The 21,871-nt window shown below is 47.0% G+C and overlaps 1 protein-coding gene and 1 long non-coding RNA gene across 16 annotated transcripts in view; one reads left to right on the top strand and one right to left on the bottom strand.

Annotated features, from left to right (window-relative positions):
* LOC309514805 (uncharacterized protein) overlaps positions 1-21,871 on the top strand; it is a 214,980-nt gene that overhangs the window by 98,948 nt on the left and 94,161 nt on the right. For all 15 annotated transcript variants that reach the window (XM_082192105.1, XM_082192104.1, XM_082192111.1 and 12 more), the window contains exon 5: positions 18,898-19,029. In XM_082192105.1, the coding sequence (XP_082048231.1) occupies positions 18,898-19,029 (132 nt within the window). The remainder of the gene's footprint in view (positions 1-18,897; positions 19,030-21,871) is intronic.
* The window catches only part of LOC309515150, a 227,725-nt gene that overhangs the window by 194,205 nt on the left and 11,649 nt on the right, over positions 1-21,871 (bottom strand). The window lies entirely within an intron of this gene.

Here is a 21,871-nt window from a genome sequence, read left to right as displayed (position 1 = left end):
GGATTAAATGGTGTCAGTTTGCAGGATTGGATGGTAATACGCTCTTTCCCCAGACCTTGGAGAGCTGCTTCCAGTCAGTTGTTTGCTAAACACACAGGAGGTAATTTGTATGACTCTCTAGAAGGCAACTTCACATGCTGTGTCCAGGCTGCTTCAAGCTTGCTTCCCCACACGTTGTTGGACCCCATCATCCCTGACCATTGGCTGAACTTGCCAGGGATGATGGGTGTTGAAGCCCAACAACATCTGGGGACCTGAGGTTGAAGAACTCTGAGCTGTCCCTCTCTAGTGCAAGACTTTCTCAAGACATGATCAAGGGAAATAATAGTCCTGCCCTATTCTGCCTTGGTCAGACCACACCTGGAGTACTGTGTCGAGTTCTGGGCACCACAATTTAAGAAGGATATCAACAAGCTAGAACTTGTGCAGAGGAGGGTGACCAAGATGATCAAGGGTCTGGAAACCAAGCGTTATGAGGAACGGTTGAAGGAGCTGGATATATGATAACCATCTTCAAATATCTAAAGAGCTGTCATGTGGGAGATGGAGCAAGCTTGTTTTCTCCTGCTCTAGAGGGTAGGACCTGAACCAATGGCTTCAAGCTACAAGAAAGGAGCTTCCGACTAAACATATGGAAAAACTTCCTGACAGTAAGAGCTGTTTGACAGTGGAATGGTCTCCCTTGGGAGGTTATGGACTCTCCTTCTTTGTGGGTTTTTAAGCAGAGGGTGGATGGCCATCTGTGTTGGATGCTTTAGCTGAGATTCCTGCATTGCTGGGGATTGGACTACATGACCCTCGGGGTCCCTTCCAACTCTACCATTCTGTGATTTGACGCACCCACTTTATCAAAGCCAACTGAAATGATCAGGAAAGCAGCTATTTTGTTGTTTAGTTGTTTAGTCGTGCCTGACTCTTCGTGACCCCCTGGACCAGAGCACGCCAGGCACTCCTGTCTTCCACTGCCTCCCGCAGTTTGGTCAAACTCATGCTGGTAGCTTCGAGAACACTGTCCCACCATCTCGTCCTCTGTCGTCCCCTTCTCCTTGTGCCCTCCATCTTTCCCAACATCAGGGTCTTTTCCAGGGAGTCTTCTCTTCTCATGAGGTGGCCAAAGTCTTGGAGCCTCAGCTTCAGGATCTGTCCTTCCAGTGAGCACTCAGGGCTGATTTCCTTCAGAATGGAGAGATTGGATCTTCTTGCAGTCCATGGGACTCTCAAGAGTCTCCTCCAGCACCACAATTCAAAAGCATCCATTCTTTGGCGACCAGCCTTCTTTATGGTCCAGCTCTCACTTCCATACATCACTACTGCGAAAACCAGAGCTTTAACTATATGGACCTTTGTTGGCAAGGTGATGTCTCTGCTTTTTAAGATGCTGTCTAGGTTTGCCATCGCCTTTCTCCCAAGGAGCAGGCGTCTTTTAATTTTGTGGCTGCTGTCACCATCTGCAGTGATCATGTAGCCCAGGAAAATAAAATCTCTCACTGCCTCCATTTCTTCCCCTTCTATTTGCCAGGAGGTGATGGGACCAGTGGCCATGATCTTCGTTTTTTTGATGTTGAGCTTGAGACCATATTTTGTGCTCTCCTCTTTCACCCTCATTAAAAGGTTCTTTAATTCCTCCTCACTTTCTGCCATCTATTCTGCAGCTATTTTAAGAACATATAAAGAGCCTACTTGGATCAAGCCAGTGGCACACCTAGTACACAGCATCCTGTTCTTGTGGTGGCCAGCCAGATGGTTGTGTGAAGCATGCAGCCCAGGACCTGAGCACAACAGCACTTTTCCCTTCCCAGCAACTGGTATTCAGAGGCACATTATCTCTTGATATTGAAGGTGGGAGCTGGCCATTGTAGATAGCAGCAAAAATGTGTTTTGCTACATGTCACTCTGCCTAGCATGCCTTTAGATATATTGAATGCATGCAACCTTGAAAATAACACCTGAAAGTAAGTGTTTTAAGGTCTCCAGGGCATTCCACCATGCACCATCCGGTGGATCTCAGTTCAAAATGTTTGTATATGTGCATTTAAAGAAAGCATGCAGCGTTGCTGGCAGGAGGTGATGCAAGTTGAAGTCCAAAACATTCAGAATAGGTTCCCTAAGGCTGTGCTCAGGTCATATATGTCTGTGTTTTGGCTAAACTCCCATCAAGCATTTTTCTGACTTTCTTGAAAATCCAAAAGGAGCAATATTTTCGATTCTTACTCCTAATACTTGCTAAAAGCTGAGCCTGGAAAATTAGCTCTGATTGCTAGTCATTTGGAGTCATTGATCACATTTGACATAAAAAAAAAATATGGCAGCATGTATTGTCCCTAATTCTCGATGCCAAAATGCAAGGGTGGGATACTCAGTCCTTTTCTGTTTGCAAGGTTCATACAGTTCTTAACTTCATGTCAGTTCTTCTGTTAACCTGCAGAGGAGCCAAGCTCTTTCTGGGGTATAGCTATTCAGTATGTGAGCAACTGTTTGGCCACAGTGCCCAGGGAGCACAAGAGAAAGCAGATCTCACTGCAAAGGTGATAGCCTGCCATCTAGAGGGTTGCAGGTGCGCTGGTGACTGGCACTGTGAAGTTTGGTGAGTAGCTTTTCAGGGAGGCAGAGGAAGAGGGTGGGATTACAGGCCTTTCTGCTGATACAGCCAAGAGACCACCAGCATTGGGATCCTTCTTTCTTGAACTCTTTCCATTCCAGGTGGTTGTCATAAAAACTCTGAAATTGGGAACTACTGCCTGTTTGATCACACACCCCATTCATCCCTTTCCCTCAGTGGTGGCTGGTGCCAACTATAATTAGTATGGCAGAAGGAAGGGATGTTGAGCTGTAATGTGAATGTAGAAGAGCTGGGTTTTTGGCACACCATGGCCTTCTTTGTTCTGAGGTTGTTGGTGGATGCCGGAGCTCCCACCCCCGTACTGAATCTTCCAATACAGTGGTGCCTCGCAAGACAAAAAGAATCCTTATCTGCTGATCGGATCAGGTGATAAGCGGCTTAGCGGCTTAGAAAAAGGGTGGGAAAAGGGGAAAAAAACAGCAGGAACTCGCAAGACATTGTCATCTTGCGAAGCAAGCCCATAGGAAATTCGTTTTGCGAAGCACCTCCAAAACGGAAAACTCTTTCGTCTAGCGAGTTATCCGTCTTGCGAGGCATTCGTCTTGCGGTGCACCACTGTATCTTGTGTCTTTGGATGTCCTACTGTAAGTTTAGGTTCACACAACTAATGTGGATTAAATTGCTCTGCTGCTTTTGTGCGGCAAATCCACTTAAAACAAAAAAAACCCACTCGCTTTTTGCAGTTAGGAAAGTGGTGGAGAAATGCACTAAAGAAGTGTGCGATGGACAAGTAATTAACGGGGAAACGCACCCATGAGAAAATCAGGATGAATTCCCCTTGCTGCATAGCCACCCCGCAAACAAATGAGAACAGATGCTTGCTAAGGACCAGTCATTGTCTAACCACCACGTAAGCATCGCATCTGAACAAACGCTCAATAAATTGCGATGCTGGAAATAAATAAGGGCTGCCCTAGTGCTTTGAGAGGGTGTGAGGTCCTTGGCTCCCAGGTTTATCTTTTTGAGAGATAACTTGATTATTAAAAGCAGGCAGGCAGGCGCTGTGGTGTGGAGTGCTATTTCAAACAAGATAAGCAAAGCTGCGAATTCCCTGTGATGCTGGCGTGCTTTGCATCAATAATGCACCAGGGGGAAATGAGTGATCTATTGAGGGCAATCCCTTGATGGGGCTGCTGCTTTGTTTCCAGCTCCTCTGGGAGGAAGGAGCCAGTCTTTGCATTGCTCACCTAAAGGAATGTAGTAGCTTACAGCACACTCCTCCTGTCCCCCCTCAGTTAAAGGAAGACAGCTTAATTTATCCAGCTTCCTTCATCCAGTCATCTTAGCTTCTTCTGCAGGGCTTCTCTTCCCAGCTTTGCAGCCATTATTTCTTGTAATGACTGCAGCCATAAGCTGGTATTGGTGTCTGCTCCCCCTCTTTATTGATCTGTGCATCTTTCTGCTTTGCATGGATTCAGATACCTAAAGGTTGGCGGGGAGCGTTGAGCAGGAGAGAGACATTATGTAATGTGTCACGTCCTGCATGCTAGGTCTGCACCATCTTCAACCTTGGCTCCTCCAGACAGTTATTGCGGCATCACGGCAAATTGTCCAGTATAGGGCTAAGTGGTGTTTTTGTTGCTTACACTCACAATTAAAAGTTGACATTCCAGCTGCAAAGTGAATGAAGTTTATAAATGAAAATCTCTCTCTGTAATTTTCATTTTCACTTTTCCAATACACGAAAAGCAATTATAACAACAATAGCAAGTAAGAGAAAATATCTAAGCAAGACAGGAAAAGAAAGGATATCAGGATAGAAGGGGGGAGTGGTAGTTAATTAACCTGTGACCTTCTAAGGTGGGGTGGGAGGTATTGTCTTCCTCTCCCTTTTATTAATATTATATTATGTATTTTGTGTTTTATGTTGTAAATTGCCCTGTGGTCTTTTGATGAATAATAATTTTAAAACAAAATTAAAAACAAAACAGATAAAATGCAGAAGGCCAAAAACATACATATATATAAAAGCAGTTAAAAAGTAATTAAATTATAATAGAATTTAATATAAAATCAAGAGCTATTAAAATACAGATCGTGAAAACAGCACCGCTGTTTTAAAGCCCTTTCCTTAAAGAACAGTCAGTCCCCAAAAGCCTGTTTGAATGGAACATCCTTCACTTGCTGGCGAAGAACAATAAGGAGGGAGCCAGTCTTGCTTCTCTGGGGGGGGGGGGGAGTTCCAGAGTCTGGTGGCTCTTGGTGAAGGAGCATTTGCTGATGCAGGGCTGATGAGCCTTCAGTTTGGTTGTCTCGGTGGGGAATATGTGGTATTGAGCTCTTTACCTTGGCACACATTAAGAAGAAGAACCTGGCAGCCTCCAGCTTCATCAGATGGATGAAGTGGGCAACACATGCGAAGAAAGTAAACAAAGTTCTGGGGAGCCTCTCAATGGATGAAGACTCGAGGGGGGTCACATTTGGAGTGCAACTGAAGTGCAGGGCTAAGTGGCTGATATACAAAAATCCCCACGCTGGGCAGCTTTTGTGGAGTCTGGGGTCTGCTGCTGGGGGCAGCCAGCCAGCAGTTTGAAAGAGGGCAGTTTTCTAGCTATCATGTACCTAAGAGGTGGAAGAAGTAGGAGTTAATTTACCACAATAACCACAATTTAAGAAGGATGTTGAGCGGCTGGAAGGTGTGCAGAGAAGGGCAACCAAGATGATCAAGGGTCTGGAAACAGCCTTACGAGGAATGCTTGAAGGAGCTGGGTATGTTTAGCCTGGAAAAGAGGAGATTGAGGATACAATACGATACAATTTTAGCTCCCTAAAAGCTCTGGTACCCCATTTTTAAATACAATATACTCCCATAGAGACTCCTTACACTGCATTTAAAACCAAAATCACATTTGGATAGAAACTGTTTCTCAGGCGGCTAGTCCTAGTTTTTATAACCCTGTACCTTCTTCCAGAAGGCAGAAGCTGAAAGAGATCATTTCCGGGGTGCGCACTGTCCTGCTCTATCTCTGCAGCTTTCTTATGGTACCTGGAAGCATAGATTTGATCCAAGGTGGGAAGAGTGGATATGGGAGGAGGTATCTTCAACTATCTAAAGAGCTGTCACATGGAAGAGGGAGCATGCTTGTTTTCTCCTGCTATGAAGGGTAGGACTCAAGGCAATGGCTTCAAGTTAGAAGAAAGCAGATTCCAAATAAACATATGGAAAAACTTTCTGACAGTGAGAGCTGTTCGACAGTGAAACGGTCTCTCTTGGGAAGGTGGTGGACTCTTCTTCCTTGGAGGTTTTTAGGCAGAGGTTAGATGGTCATCTGTCATGGATGCTTTAGCTGAGATTCCTGCATTGCAGGGAGTTGGGCTGGATGACCCTTGGGGTCCCTTCCAACTCTACAATTCTATGAAGCACTTTTATTCTAAGTGGTGGTCACAGATTGGTCAGTGGTTGGTGAAGTGAGTCTTGAGGCTTTCCAGGCGCTGCATTCCTGTCTTGGTTTATCCTCTGCTGTATCTCATACTTACCTTCTCCTTGTGCTGTCCATCTCCTTCATTCACTTAGCAAAGCCAGCCAGCCTTTGCTAGCCTGGCGTTCTCCATGTTGGAGTCCCAGACCCCATCTTCCGCCTGCACAGGGTCACGGCCCGTTCGCTGCTCTTCTTCTGATGCAGAACAGTGTTCCAAGGTCAAATACCCAGTGCGGCATAATCCCTGCCCTTTCAAAAACAGCAAAATTGAAGACTCACTGGCCCAGGCTCGGCAGACACCCTCCAGCACAACCGCGGCCGTTTTTCATGTAGGCAGAGCTGCCTTGTCCATGAAAGTCTTCTGACAACTCCAGAAACGTCATGTCTGCTTAGCATCAATTAAGGAAAGGTGGCGAGAATGGGGGGTGGCAGAGACTGTGTATCCTGGGCTTTTTTTGGCCATGCTTTCAATTTTCGAGTTCTAAAAATATATCTGGAGAAGTGTGAGAAGCCTGGCTCACAGAAGCTGTCCATCCTTTTTTTGAAACTTTCCAGGAGATGAGATATTTTCTATTTTTCAGTAATGCGCCATCATGGTATGCGCTGCTTCATTGGAACGTAATAAGAAATAGACACAGGTCCGTCTCTGAAAAGGCTTAGAATCTTAATCTTAGAATCATAGACTTGGAAGGGGACCTAAGGATCATTTAGTCCTGAGCCCTGCAGTTCACAAATAGACAGCAGTCCCATACAGGGATTGAACCTGCAGCCTTGCCGTAATCGGTACCATGCTGCAACCAACTGAGCTATCCAGAAAGTAGACGACAAAAGGAGGAGAGAGGTGGAGAGGCAAGAGTAAGATGAGAGCAATATGGGCAAATTTCATCCCAATCTATTTAGGCTTGGTTTCAGTAGGACAGCCTTCTCCAGCTTCGTGCTCTCCAGACATTTTGGACTCCAATCCCATCAGTTCTGTGGCGTAGTGTAGCCCAAATCGTCTGGAGGGAGCCACGTTGGAGAAGACTGCTGTTGGTGGGTAGAGGCCGGACACTGTACAAGTACAAGACTTGGGGCAGCAAGGGAGACAGGATGGTCATAGGAGGAAGCAGAACTTCTGGTGATGATAAGAGGGTAAAGGGCCTGTTGGATCTGGCCAATGGCTAGTCCAGTCCACAGTCCTGGTCTCACCTTGGCCAACCAGTGGGAAGGCCACCGGTGTGCAACAGCAGGCTCTCCACTTCCTGATCTAGCATTCAGATGCATGCTGCCTCCACCAGTGGAGCTGTAACAGCCATTGTGACTGGCAGCCTTTGATGTAGTGGAGAGGCTGGGATATTGATAAAGGTGGAAAGATGCATCAACTGCTCCGAATTGGTCAAGGTTTAAAGAGTCTACCTCGCCAATAGACTTGACCTGTTTGTTCTTCTCCTGTCTTTGTCGACTGGTAGAGCATCGAAATATTCTCTCGGAATTGGAGCATCCTATCCGTGGAGCTTGGGAGAACATTTGGCGTTTCGTACAGTGTTTGTGATGCTGCTGTCAAACCATATTCTGATCCAAATATCGAACAAAGAAGAACATAGCTTGGCTAATTCTGGTGAATTTATGACAATGCAGCTTCTGTCAGGCTGAAAGAGGAAGAGAGGTGTTGCATTCAGAGCTGTAGGATTTTCTGTAGTTGCACAAAGACAGTGAACAGGTTTTTTTTATCATAGCAGCTGCCCAAATGATGAGTATTTAAGACATACTCATCTTATTGACTATTATTGAAAATAGTGAGTGTCAGGGAACTGACATCAGAGCAACAGGAGAAGGAGAGGCTCTCCGATTCTGCAGGGGAAGGTACCAGCACTAGGGGGAGACGTAGCTTGATAGAGGGGGAAGGAAATCAGCGTAACACCAAGGATCCAGGAGAGCAAATGGGAGAAGAGGTGGAAGGGCTCTGGGATTCTTCCTTGGAAGTCAGTGAGGAGAGCCCTGGTCCTCCACTACCCATGCCCTCCCTGCACAGGAGACTCCCGCGCAATGAGAGGCGGAGACGATTGGGTGTCAAACAGCTTTTATGCTGGCAAAGGTTTAAGAAATGCCCACAGACAGATTCTGCTAGCGACTGAGGCAGCCACACTGAGATGGGCTGTGCAGTCAAGACGGTTTAACCCAGGCAGCCAAGCTCCCAAACGGGGACAGTTTACGCACGAGTAACTCCCAACCACTACAGTGAGCATGCATTTTTCTCAATACCTGTTGAGCATAATGATCACACTGACTAGTTATGCCATTTTAGAATTCTTTTGGAACCTTTTTTTAAAAAAATACTCATCTGTACTTTTGGATGATGTTGTTTACTCTTTTTTTAAAAAGTGCTCCTCAGCTCTACCTTCATGTTATTATTTTGAATACAGTGATACCTCAGGTTAAGTACTTAATTCGTTCCGGAAGTCTGTTCTTAACCTGAAACTGTTCTTAACCTGAAGCACCACTTTAGCTAATGGGGCCTCCCGCTGCTACTGCGCCACCGGAGCACAATTTCTGTTCTCATCCTGAAGCAAAGTTCTTAACCCGAGGTACTATTTCTGGGTTAGCGGACTCTGTAACCTGAAGCGTATGCAACCCAAGGTACCACTGTATAGAAAAAGAGGGCATCTCCCAGTTTCGAGAGAATGAGCCAATCTTTCGAAATCAGTCCTTCATGTAATGTAAACTTTATTGCCCGAGGACTGATGGATCTTCACAGTTTTCTTCTGCTGAAGATTAATATTCTCCTCTTGGGCCATCTTCTCCCTCCCATGCCCCCCCCAAGTCTTGAATTAGCAGCTGGAAAAACAGCTAGTTGCTCGTTGGGGGGTGTGTGCTTTTAAATGGAGGTTTCCTGGCTTTAAGTTGCTAAGTCTCGGAGCTGCAAGTCCCCTCTCCTTATGCAAATAGCCGCCTTGCTTTGATGTCGTTCATTTCATTTTATTTGGGTGCCCTCTGGAATTAATGGCCTTGCCTGAGCAGTGCATGACGGATTGGGGAGATCTGTTTCTTGCCGCCGCCGCTCGTGCAGCATGTGAATTTGCAGCTCTTTGCCGGTGGGACTTGGGAAGACGAAACTAGGTCAGCGGCGCTTGTGCGTGTGCGAATATAGGCAGAGAAACGGGCTATAATCTCAGCATTAAACAAACCCGACTGTAAGGGCTGCGGGGGGTTTGCTATTTTAAGCGCTCTCGTCTCCCTGATTGCCAGCGCTCAGCGCAGAGCAAACAGATAGTTGCAGGAGCCTTTGTGCTGGAGCCGAGAGGACGCTTTTTCCGCCGATTGCTTTTGAATGGCGCCCATTTAGCAAGCACAATTCTGTGCTTCCGTGGGCCGAAGGTGGGCAGGGTCATGGGTTGGAGCCCCACGTTGGGCGAAATATTCCTGCAACGCAGGCAGTTGGACTAGATGGCTCTGGAGGTTCCTTCCAACTCTATAATTCTATGATTGTATGCTAAGGTGCCCTGCAGAGAGGCAGAAGGGGACTTACTGTATTTTTTGCTCTATGACTCACTTTTTCCCTCCTAAAAAGTAAGGGGAAATGTGTGTGCGTCTTACGGAGCGAATGCAGGCTGCGCAGCTATCCCAGAAGCCAGAACAGCAAGAGGGATGGCTGCTTTCACTGCGCAGCGATCCCTCTTGCTGTTCTGGCTTCTGAGATTCAGAATATTTTTTTTCTTGTTTTCCTCCTCCAAAAACTAGGTGTGTCTTGTGGTCTGGTGCGTCTTATAGAGCGAAAAATACGGTAATTGCTCATCTTCTCACCAGCGGGTGCAGACTGCTGCAGTGAGGCTTCTCACGGGGTCTCTGCCATGGAAGCATCTTCGCCCAGTGCTTTTCAAACTGCACTGGCTCCCGGTAGAGCACAGGGTGAGATTTAAGGTGCTGCTTTTGACCTTTAAAGCCCTTCACGGCCTAGGACCCTCGTACCTACGGGACTGCCTCTCCTGGTCTGCCCCACGGAGAGCCTCAAGGTCCATAAATAGCAACACCCTAGAGGTCCCGGGCCCTAAGGAAGTTAGATTGGCTTCAACCAGAGCCAGGGCCTTTTCAACTCTGGTCTGGTGGAACGGCCTGGTGGAACGCTCTGCCTCATGAGACCAGGGCCCTGCAGGATCTGATTTCTTTCCGCAGGGCCTGTAAGACAGACTTGTTCCATCTGGCCTTTGGCTTGGAGCCAATTTGATTCCCTCCCTCTCTTTCTTTTTTCTTTTCCTTCTCCTCCTGCGAGGAGGCTACATTTAAATATTTCAATATTTTAATGTTGTATTTTAATTTTGTTTTTAAGTTGTAATCATTCAACTTGTTTTTATTATTGCTTGTCAGCCGCTCTGAGCCCAGCCTTGGCTGGGGAGGGCGGGGTAGAAATAAAAATTATTATTATTATTATTATTCTCTCCAGGCTGTTAGGCAGGCAATAGCAAATCACCTATAATGTTTAATCTCAGGCTATTCCTTCTTTTCCTTTGAAGCCACAGCCTCATTAGACTTCATAGGACAGATTTCCAGTGGGGTCCAAGAGATCCTGCCTTCTGCTTCCCTGCTCTTGTTCTCACCCATTGCACTTCTGCGGTCTCCGTCCCCGTAACTGCCAGCAGCTCACACAGCCTGGCCTGGCCTTGAGCCACATCTGTGGTCTTTGCCCCAGCCAAACCAAACTTCCTCCCTTGAGAGAAGCTGGGCGCTTGGTCAGCACCCTGTGGCTGGCTTTCTCTGTTCGGCCTGTAAGAGCTGTGTGCGCTCCACAGTTTCACAGCTGGCTAATGGCTTAGGGGCAAAGCAGCAACTGCATTTTTAGCCTGTATTTGTTGTATGGCATGTTGCTTGGCTTGGCTTGGTTGCATTCTGCCTCTGTTTGTTGAATTTATTCCCTGATTGCATTTTATTGATTTGCTTTTGCATTGTGCATTTCCTCCGAGGACCCTCGGGTCCAAGAGGCATCTGGTTTCGTCCTGGGAGGGAGATTAGACAAGCAGGTTACTGGCTTGGTGTTACTCAGTGACCTCTAGGTCTGAGCTGTGATTTTAATCCAGGTCTCCCTGATAATGTGGGACGCGGGTGGCACTGTGGGTTAAACCACAGAGCCTAGGGCTTGCCGATCAGAAGGTCGGCGGTTCGAATCCCCATGACGGGGTGAGGTCCCGTTGCTTGGTCCCTGCTCCTGCCAACCTAGCAGTTCAAAAGCACGTCAAAGTGCTAGTAGATAAATAGGTACCACTCCGGCGAGAAGGTAAACGGTGTTTCCGTGCGCTGCTCTGGTTCGCCAGAAGCGGCTTAGTCCTGCTGGGCACATGACCCGGAAGCTGTACGCCGGCTCCCTGGGCCAATAAAGCGAGATGAGCGCCGCAACCCCAGAGTCAGTCACGACTGGACCTAATGGTCAGGCGTCCCTTTACCTTCACCTCCCTGATCATAAGAACATATGGAGAACCCTCCTGGATCAGGCCAATGACACATCTAGTCCAGCATCCTCTTCTCACCTTGGCCAACCAGATGCCTATTATGGGAAACCCGCAAGCAAGATTCGAACACAAGAGTCCTCTCCCCTCCTGTGGTTTCCAGCAGCTGGTATTCAGAAGCATTGCTGCCTATGAGAGCCAGTGTGGTATAGTGGTTAAGAGCGGTGGATTCGTAATCTGGTGAACCGGGTTCGCTTCCCCGCTCCTCCACCTGCAGCTGCTGGGTGACCTTGGGCCAGTCACACTTCTCTGAAGTCTCTCAGCCCCACTCACCTCACAGAGTGTTTGTTGTGGGGGAGGAAGGGAAAGGAGAATGTTAGCCGCTTTGAGACTCCTTCCGGTAGTGATAAAGCGGGATATCAAATCCAAACTCTTCTTCTGACTGTGGAGGCAGAGCACAGCCATCGTGGGTAGTAGCTATCAATAGCCCTCCATGGTGAAGAGCATTACTCACATTCATAAAAACCTGACCTTGCATTGTAAAAGTCCTTTTTTAATGTGTCCCCTCCCCTATAACAGTTAGCTAAGCTGGGGGGAGGTGGTTGTACTCAGTACAGATATACCTGGTTACAATTATTATTTTTGCTCTAATGAATTCAATGCTTTAAAAGAGCCAGTATGGTGTAGTGGTTAAGAGCGGTAGTCACGTAATCTGGGGAACCGGGTTCGCGTCTCCGCTCCTCCACATGCAGCTGCTGGGTGACCTTGGGCCAGTCACACTTCTCTGAAGTCTCTCAGCCCCACTCACCTCACAGAGTGTTTGTTGTGGGGGAGGAAGGGAAAGGAGAATGTTAGCCGCTTTGAGACTCCTTAAAGGGAGTGAAAGGCGGGATGTCAAATCCAAACTCTTCTTCTTCTTCTTCTTCTTCTTCTTCCTTGACCAAATCTTCTCCTTCACCTTCTCTTTGGCTGGTTCAATGCCCAGACTCGGGCCTTAGCTGCAGAAGATGGTGCTCTCCATCTTCCTTGCCTGTGTGCAGTCATGCAGATGGGATTGACCTTGTGCAGAGAAGCAGTTTGGAAGCCTCTGAAGCTCAGAAAGAGCTTTCTAGCTTTTTGCTTTTAGGCCTCGGTGTCTCTGAGGAACGAAGCCTTTAAGTCAGCTTCTCTTCCAATCTGGTGCCTCCGTTTTGGACTACAACTCCCATCAGCCTCAGCAGGCGGGTTGAACTCATGCTCACAAAGTCAAAAATACTGAAGATTTTTCAAAGGTCTGGTGGGATGAGGCTAGCCTGTTACGTATGGTAATTCTCTGTGCAAGAATAGTGGCCTGTTAAGACTGGCGTCATTCTAACGTCCCAGATGGCTTATACAGCCACACAGATCTCTGCAGAGCAGACGATGAAACAGGCAAATAAATTTGGTTGCTGCCCATAGCCAAAGTTTATTTTTGTGTATGTGTGTTTTGAGGCTTGAATCAGCCCCTGGTTAAAGTCTTGAGAATGCTTCAGCCAACTGAGGCTGATGGCTGTTGTCATTTGGGGCCGTCGGTTGTGCATCATAAATCGACCACATCACTACATTCCCCATCCCAGTTAACGCAAGCCATCTTTGGCCTCCGTCTGTTCAGAAGCAAGTTTCACACTACAAGATTAGGGTAGCTAATTAAATTTCCCCTAGACTGGCCTGCGGGTACATCTTGGGAGTGTCTTCCAACGTCCGCTTGGCACCAACTTGCCTAACTGGCTACCCATAATAGAAGAAGCTTTTGAGAGATTAGTTCTGTTCTACAGGGATGGACTTATGGACAGAAGCGGAGAGCTGCTTGAACTGGAACTGGTAGCAACCACGCACATCTAAAACATGTTGATAAGAATCAATTTAAGATCAAACAGTTACCCGGCACCTGGGAATTGTGAGCTTGTGAGCTTTCCCTCAAGGGACCAGAATGTTGAATTAGATGAGCTGTTGGCCTGATCCTGCTGTGCTCTTCTCCTGTTCTCATGTGCTCTTTCTCTCCCCCTGCCCAACACCGTTCTTCTAAAACTATCTCCTAATTGTTAGCATGCAGAATTTGGTACACGCTGGTAAGCAAGAGAACCAGGGTGAGAAGACCGTTCCCTGTAGTAGGAACAAAGAAGTGGGACCTGCAACAAGTTTATTAAATGCATTTCATGTCTCGTGAGCATACTGATATTTAGCAATTCTGGGTTTCCAACCTGTGTTAGGGCCCCCCATTTTTCTTATTTAATTTCAGCAAACTTTGGGATTTCCCCAAGTCTGCTGATGCTTCCCTCTTGTGTATAGATGGTGATTGGCAGGATAGTACAGTGGTACCTCAGGTTACAGACGCTTCAGGTTCCAGACACTTCAGGCTACAGACTCCACTAACCCAGAAATAGTACCTCGGGTTAAGAACTTTGCTTCAGGATGAGAACAGAAATCGGCAGCAGCAGGAGGCCCCATTAGCTAAAGTGGTGCTTCAGGTTAAGAACAGTTTCAGGTTAAGAACGGACCTCTGGAATGAATTAAGTTGTTAACCCGAGGTACCACTGTACCAACAAGTAACTGGAAGCGGTGACTGAAAACAAGTGCAAGCTAAGGAGGCCACCAGCAGATTGTCTAGTGTCAGCCCCACTGAAAAGGGATGCTCTGTTGCTAAGGCACACGGTTGCAGGTTCCTTGGATCTTGGAGCAGCTCCTGCTTTCTGTCCAAGTGAGTCATTTTGGGGCCGCAGGTATGTTCATGAAGCCTGCTGTCGTGAATCTCCCTTAGGCATAGCATCACGAAGCTTGCTCGAAAGGAAGAGAAGTGTAAAAGTGATGCAGAGAGGAGCACTTGCACCAACTAAATGTGACACAGCACAGTTGGATCAGCTAAAATTGCAGCATGAGATCAGGTAGCACTTAGCTGGCTTTGGGTTTGCTTAGCAATACCAGTCTGCAGAAACGAGTTGGCATCGCCACTGCTGCCTGTCTCTTCTCCTCTGGTGCTTTTGCTACAAAAGGGGGGTGGGGGTTGTAAATCCTGCTTTGAATCCAGAGGCCTGCAGAGCATTGGAGAGAAGCTGTTTTATATTTAGCAGCTCATAACAAGAGTTCCTGTGGTACTTCTCTCCCTGCCATATTTGCATGGCTCCCCACTTCCCCCCTGTTCCCAGAATGCCTTGTGTTTCCAGGGAAATTTCCCCTCCCACTGTTTAAAGACAAAGACTTCAGTAGCTTTGGCTCCTAGGGATGCTTCTCCACGCTGGAGGAAAGCCCATCTTCCAACATCTCAGAGCAAATCTTTCCTCTGGTATGACATGATGGAAGTCGCAGCAAGTTAGGACTCCATTTGGCCTCTGTTCCAAACTCTTTGGGTCTTCAAGCCCTTGACAATTCCTTGCCTATTTCAGGAAAATTGTTGTTGTTGTTGTTTAGTCGTTTAGTCGTATCCGACTCTTCGTGACCCCATGGACCAGAACACGCCAGGTACTCCTGTCTTCCACTGCCTCCCGCAGTTCAAACTCATGCTAGTAGCTTCGAGAACACCATCTCGTCCTCTTGTCGTCTCCTTCTCCTTGTTTCCTCCATCTTTCCCAACATCAGGGTCTTTTCCAGGGAGTCTTCTCTTCTCATGAGTTGGCCAAAGTATTGGAGTCTCAGCTTCAGGATCTGTCCTTCCAGTGAACACTCAGGGCTGATTTCCTTCAGAATGGAGAGGTTTGATCTTCTTGCAGTCCATGGGACTCTCAAGAGTCTCCTCCAGCACCATAATTCAAAAGCATCAGTTCTTCAGCGATCAGCCTTCTTTATGGTCCAGCTCTCACTTCCATACATCACTACTGGGAAAACCATAGCTTGAACTATATGGACCTTTGTTGGCAAGGTGATGCCTCTGCTTTTTAAGATGCTGTCTAGGTTTGTCATTGCTTTTCTCCCAAGAAGCAGGCGTCTTTTAATTTCATGACTGTTGTTACCATCTGCAGTGATCATGGAGCTCCAGAAAGTAAAATCTCTCACTGCCTCCATTTCTTTCCCTTCTATTTGCCAGGAGGTGATGGGACCAGTGGACATGATCTTCGTTTTTTTGATGCTGAGCTTCAAATCATATTTTGCGCTCTCCTCTTTCACCCTCATTAAAAGGTTCTTTAATTCCTCTTCACTTTCTGCCATCAAGGTTGTGTCATCTGCATATCTGAGGTTGTTGATATTTCTTCCAGCAATCTTAATTTCGGCTACGGATTCATCCAGCCTAGCCTTTCGCATGATGAATTCTGCATATAAGTTAAATAAGCAGGGAGACAATATATAGCCTTGCCGTACTCCTTTCCCAATTTTGAACCAATCAGTTGTTCCATATTCAGGAAAATACCGCTCTGAAATTCTGCTTAGGGAGGGATGTAGCTCAGTGGTAGAGTATCTGTTTGCATACAGAAGTCCCAAGTTCAAAGCTTGATGTCTCCAGGTAGTGCTGGGAGAGACTTCCCCTCTGAAGCCCTGGGCAGCTGCTGCCTGTCAGTGTGGACAGTACTTAGCTAGATGAACCATTGGTCTGACTCGACATTCCTTCTTTCCATCTTGCTAGCTTTACAGGAGTTTCTCACCCACTATCGATTAGATTTTTAACAGCATGCACAACATGTGGATTATTCTCTCACCCTTGCTGTGCAACCTGATCTTCCCGGTGCAGCGCATGGGGCAGCCTTAAATCTTTGGGCTGTGCCCTCCTTGCCATAGTCAACCGCGTCACTCTCCTCCCTAGCTGTGCAATAGGCAGGAGGCCTTGGAAGGAAGCCACTCTGCCCTTTGCCAAATTTGGGGCCTGCGCATGGCAAATGCAAGAAGGGCTTTGAGGTGCTTAAAGGATTTTAATAATAAATCAGCTGTATAATCATGGATATGTTAAACAAATAGACACACTGCAAAACACCGAATGAAAGCGCCTTTCTGGGAGGGTAAGGAATGCTTACGCACCGGTGTTAAGAACTTGCAATTCGGTAAACAGGGTACCACTCTGCGTGAGAAGGAAATGATGGCAACAACAGCTTTCATGTAGCATCATCATTGAGGGAGCTAAAATTTTGAGGGAAGGGGGCAGAGATAAATTAGTAAGACCCACCAGTATTGTGGACAATCCAAAGTTTAAAATGCTAAGTGCTTGATCTAAGAGGATGCTTATCTGCGTCAGTTCCTGTGGTTCTTAACTGTAGCATGGTAACCAGAAATGATCCTTGGGGTGCAGACTGGAAGAGAGAGCACCACTTTCTCTAAAAATAATAAGGTTTGGTGTACAAGGGGTGGAAATCTTGTAAGAGAATAAGTACAAGTGCTTTATTATTCTCTGAAAATGTATCCCCCAATTTAAATCATGTTAAATGTGCTTTATTTTCCCTTCCTGATCAAATATTTCCGTTCAGATACATTTGTCCTTTGGAAGAAGTGTGCGGTCGCTAAGAGACTTCTACTTTGAGTATGGAAGGATAAATAAATATCTATTGTGCAGCGCTCTGCAGACCACAATTCTCTTGCTATATTTGAACATGCTTTGCATGGACACCAACATTGGTTGGGTATCTGTTCAGGCATTTGAATGGCATCTCTCTCTCTGTGGGAAAATTAAGATGGGTGTTTATCATTTTGAGAATGTGAGCTGATTCTCCCATTTTGTTAAGTTCCTTTCTTCTTTAACAAAGCTGCAAGTCAGTTTTAAAAAAGAAGGGCGAAATGCAGATGCAATAAGCAGCCTGCATTATTTCTGAGAATGACTATCTGAAAAAGTTTTGCTGCTTTCTAGGCACATGTTAGCACCCAGCGATGTGACCCTGAAACACAGGATGTTGGTGTTGGCTCTCTCTGCAAAGCGCTGCACTGGTAGCAACCTCCTGTGTTGCTCCAATGGGGATCCAGTGGAAACAAAGCAGCTCATTCTGGTATAAAGGGATGGCTGACGGCCTCTGACTTCCTGCTTCTCATGAAGACAAGCAGCTGCAGCCCTCCCAGAAGTTCCAGAAACAAACAAACCCAATGCAAACGGTTGCCAATGGCGGAGCGTTTTACATACCAGCTTTTCATTGGGAGGTCTCAAACACAATCCTCTTTGTTCACTTCCCTTGGGCTTATTTACATGAGTAAGCCTCGTGGCTCATTCTGTCATTGGCCGTAGCTATCACTGAAGTGCACAGGGAGAGTGTCTGTGGCCAGAGGTTACCTGCTACGTGCATTGAGGTGTTGCGGTGACATGGCCTTTGGCATGAAACCCTCTTGTCTGGTGACGGGGAGGAGAGAAAAAGGGAAACGAGGGTTAAGTTGCAAATGATGCATCGACTTGGGGCGATGGAGGACAGCTGAGAAAGCTGTGTGACAGCACAATATTAAGACCAGCTAGTATTGCAAATTGTTCACCAAGGTAGGACTGAGGGGCTGCAGGGACAGGTCAGTAGGCAGGTGGGGGGAAGGTGTTTATCTGTGTCAAGATTTGTACACACAGAAGCACATGACAATGAACGTGTCTGTGTTCATGGCAGTGATTATATAAATGATTGTTTTAACATGCTTGCTAGTCTAGGCTGCATCAACAGAAGTATAGCGTCAGGATCAAGGGAAGTCGTGGTACTGCTCGATTCTGTCTTGATCAGATCCCACCTGGAGTCCTCAGTCCAGTTCTGGGCACCCCAGTTTAAAAAGCAAATTGACAAGCTGGAATGTATGCAGAGGAGATTGACCAGGATCATCAAGGGCTGGCAACCAAGTCTTGTGGGGAATGGCTGAGGGAGTTGGAGATGTTTAGCCTGGAAAAGAGGAGACTGGGAGGAGATATTAGAGCCATTTTCAGATATCTGAAGGGCTGTCACGTGGAAGATGGAACAAGCTTGTTCTCTCCTGCTCCTAAGGCTAGGACTGAACCAATGGATTCAAATGCAAGAAAGGAGATTTCAGCTAAACATTAGGAAGAAGTTGCTGATATTATGCACTGTTTGAAAGGGGAGCGAACTACCTCAAAAGGTGGTGGACTCTCCTTTCTTGGAAAATTTTAAGCAGAGGTTCGATGGCTATCTGAGATTTTTCAGCTGTGATTCCTACGATGACCTTTGTGGTCCCTTCCAAGTCTACAATTGTGTGATTCTATACCGATGAGGAATGAGCAGGTGGGCAGGGGAAGGAAATCACTACTGTAATACTTCTGGGAACGTGTAAAAGAAACTTCAGAATGCTAAGGCACTACTTGGCTTGACTTGGAAAAGGTTCGCCCATAGGTCGTTGTACAGCGGAGGATTGAATGGAGACATGGATTTGCTTGAGAGAAGGAGGATGACCACTGCTTGCTTCTCTCCATTGTCAAAATTGTCCTTATTTTAGTGGGCTGTAGGTTGCAGCTCCAACTGAAGTTCTTCTCTAACACAACCAAGGACTCTGTTTGACTTGCCGGTTATCAACGATGCTTTCCTTTTTCTCTTCCCAGTGTCCCCAGGAAAGATCATGGATGAAAAGATGTCCTACAAGGAGTTTCTGGACCGCAATGATTCGTGGACAATGGACGACAGGGCCCATTGTTTTGATCCACAGCCAGCATTTAAGCCCATGGATGTGACAGGTAAGAAGTAGCTGCAGCTGCAGCTTCGCTGAGAACGGAAGCACAGAAGCCTGCATTTTTATCGAAACCCCCCTGAAATTTCAAACCTGAACTCCATTCCAGGAACAATGCCTGCTTTCAGAAGTCTATGTTAGATTAGTGTCCCCCACCCCCTTTAGGACTTGCTTGCCTGAAGGAGTTACCTTCCCCATCCATCTCACCAACCCTCTTCATCAGAGTCTGTCCGGGTCCTCTTCTTCATTGCCTAAACGAGGGGTAGCCAATGTGGTGACCTTCAGATGTCATTGGACTACAGCTCCCATCCATCCCTCTTCTTTGGCCATGCTGACTGGGGCTGAGGGGAAGTGGATTCCAGTGACATTTAGAGGCACCGCATGGACTATCCTTGGCCTAAAGCATCTTTCTGCTGGTGGGTTTGTCAGTGGTGGCTTCCATGTGCTCGGAACATTCCACAGGTTGACTATCTGCTGTAGGAGAGAAACGAAAAAAATACTTCAACCATGATTCCACAGAGGCTCACGCACAGACAGCCAATATTTTCCCCACTACCACAGCACACCTGGTCCTGAGTGCCTTAACTGAGATTCCTACATTGCAGGGGGTTGGACTAGGTAACTGTTGAGGGTCCCTTCCAATCTACAGTTCTATGATTCCATGACTTTTTCAGTGCACACTCCGCCATGACTCAAAGATCTGTTTCTTTGGGTGTAGTCACAACCAGCTTAGACCCTGTGAACATACATGTGGAGCTAGGTACGTGAGATGAGCCTGCCAGAACAGATAAGTGGCCCATCTAGTCCAGAATCCTGTTCTCACAGTGGCCAAACAGCTGCATATGGGAAGCCTGTAAGCGGGAGCCAGACATCAGAGCACTCTCTCCTCCTGTGGTTTCCAAAAACTGATATTCAGAGGAGTGGTGGCTCTCACAGCCGAGGTCGAACACAGCCGCCATCATTGGTAGCTGTTGATCCTCCATGAATTTGTCTAATCCAGCCTTTCTCAACCTGTGGGTCCCCAGATGCTGTTGAACTACAACTCCCATCACCCCTAGCTAGCAAGGCCAGAGCTCAGGGGTGATGGGAGTTGTAGTCCAACAACATCTGGGGACCCACAGGTTGAGGGAGTTCCACTGTTTAACCATGTGCTGTGCTTTATATTGCTGTCCTGAATAATAATAATAATAATAATAACAACAACAACAACAACAACAACAACAACAACAACAAATTTTATTTATATCCCTCCCTCCCCAGCCGAAGCCGTGCTCAGGGCAGCTAACAACAATAAAATAGTACAACATTCTAAAATCATTTCATTATAAAATTAATTCAACTCAAATTGACGGCAACCATTAGGCTAAAATTCTGTGAAGATTGCCAAAGGAGGGAGTCAGGCTGTGCCCTGGCTAAAGGCCTGGTGGAACAGCTCTGTTTTGCAGGACCTGCGGAAAGATGTCAAGTCCCGCAGGGCCCTGGTCTCTTGTGACAGAGCGATCCACCAGATTGGAGCCACAGCCGAAAAAGCCCTGGCTCTAGTTGAGGCCAGCCTAACCTCCCTGTGGCCTGGGACCTTCAAGATGTTTTTGTTTGAAGACCGTAAGTTCCTCTGTGGGACATACCAGGAGAGGCGGTCCCGTAGGTACGAGGGTCCTAGGCATTCACTTCCAACATCTTCTCCTGACTGCCCCCTGCCCAAAGAAACCCCTACAATGTTCTGAAAGTAGATTAATTCCTCTGTCCGTCAGCCCCTTTCTCTTGTCACTTGCATTCAACCAAGTTCTAAAAGCTGGCATGAAGCTCACCCCAGTAACCTTCCGATCCCATCTGCTGTCCTGGCTCTTTAAATGTTTTCAGCTGCCAGCACCCCAGGCTGCAGGGACCCTCCCTCCCATTCCCCAAGGCTGAGACTTCCTCCGTGGTGGGAAAGTGTGTGTAAGGACCCTAAAATGGAAACACCATTCCCACGTGCTAGCTTTGGACAAGCAGAGATAGAAAAGTGGGCGTGCTGCTGGGTCAAATGCACACAACAGGTCAGCGGAGAGGCATGCTTTGCTCAGGTGTCCATCACCCTCAGGCAGTGGCATGGGGCCCCCTTCTCATACCTCTGCTCAGTTTAATTCCATTAATAAGTCACCTGGAGCAGCGTAGCTGTCATGGATAGTAAAGCTTCCTTGTCTGCTGCGGGAGCATTTGCATGATTTAGCTCTGTGTGCGGCGCTTAATGCCACAGTGATAATTCGTGTGTTCTGGAGCATGAAACAATTGGTCTGGTTGTTCTCTGCCGCTCCCCACCAACCCGATATTCCAGGCTGACGGGGCTCCCTCTGTGCGGAAGCACTTCGCATCTTCTTTGTGCGGCTGCCTGCATGAGCGGGTACTCTCTGGACTCCTCAAATCCTTCAAAATTCAATTTCACACAGCGGTTGGCTTGGAATGGCTCGTGGGCACTGGCCTACAAGGCTGGGACAGAGAGATTAGTGTGGAGGGCATACAAACTGCATCAGTCAAACCGATTTATCCCCTATCTCTGCCGTTTTTAAAGCTGCCTCAAATAACCCATCAATCCTGAAAAACGGGGAAATGAGGGGGCCCGTTTGCAAAACCCTAGAATATATTGCAATGAGGGCTCAGTAGCAGTTATTCTGACATGTGAAAAGAGGCTTTTGGGTAGAAGTTGATAGCTGATGTGCAAGAATATGCTCTACTATAGCCTACACAGTCTGACTTTTGGGTGTAATTCAGTATCGCTGACTGTGGGAGCTCAGAGATTTTATATTTACACACAGAATTATATTTCAGGCTTCTCATAGACATCTGGTTGGCCACTGGGAGAACAGGATCCT

This window comes from Podarcis vaucheri (assembly GCF_965113315.1).
Source record: "Podarcis vaucheri genome assembly, chromosome: 12".
NCBI lineage: Eukaryota > Metazoa > Chordata > Lepidosauria > Squamata > Lacertidae > Podarcis > Podarcis vaucheri.
This window is presented reverse-complemented; position numbering and strand designations above follow the sequence as displayed.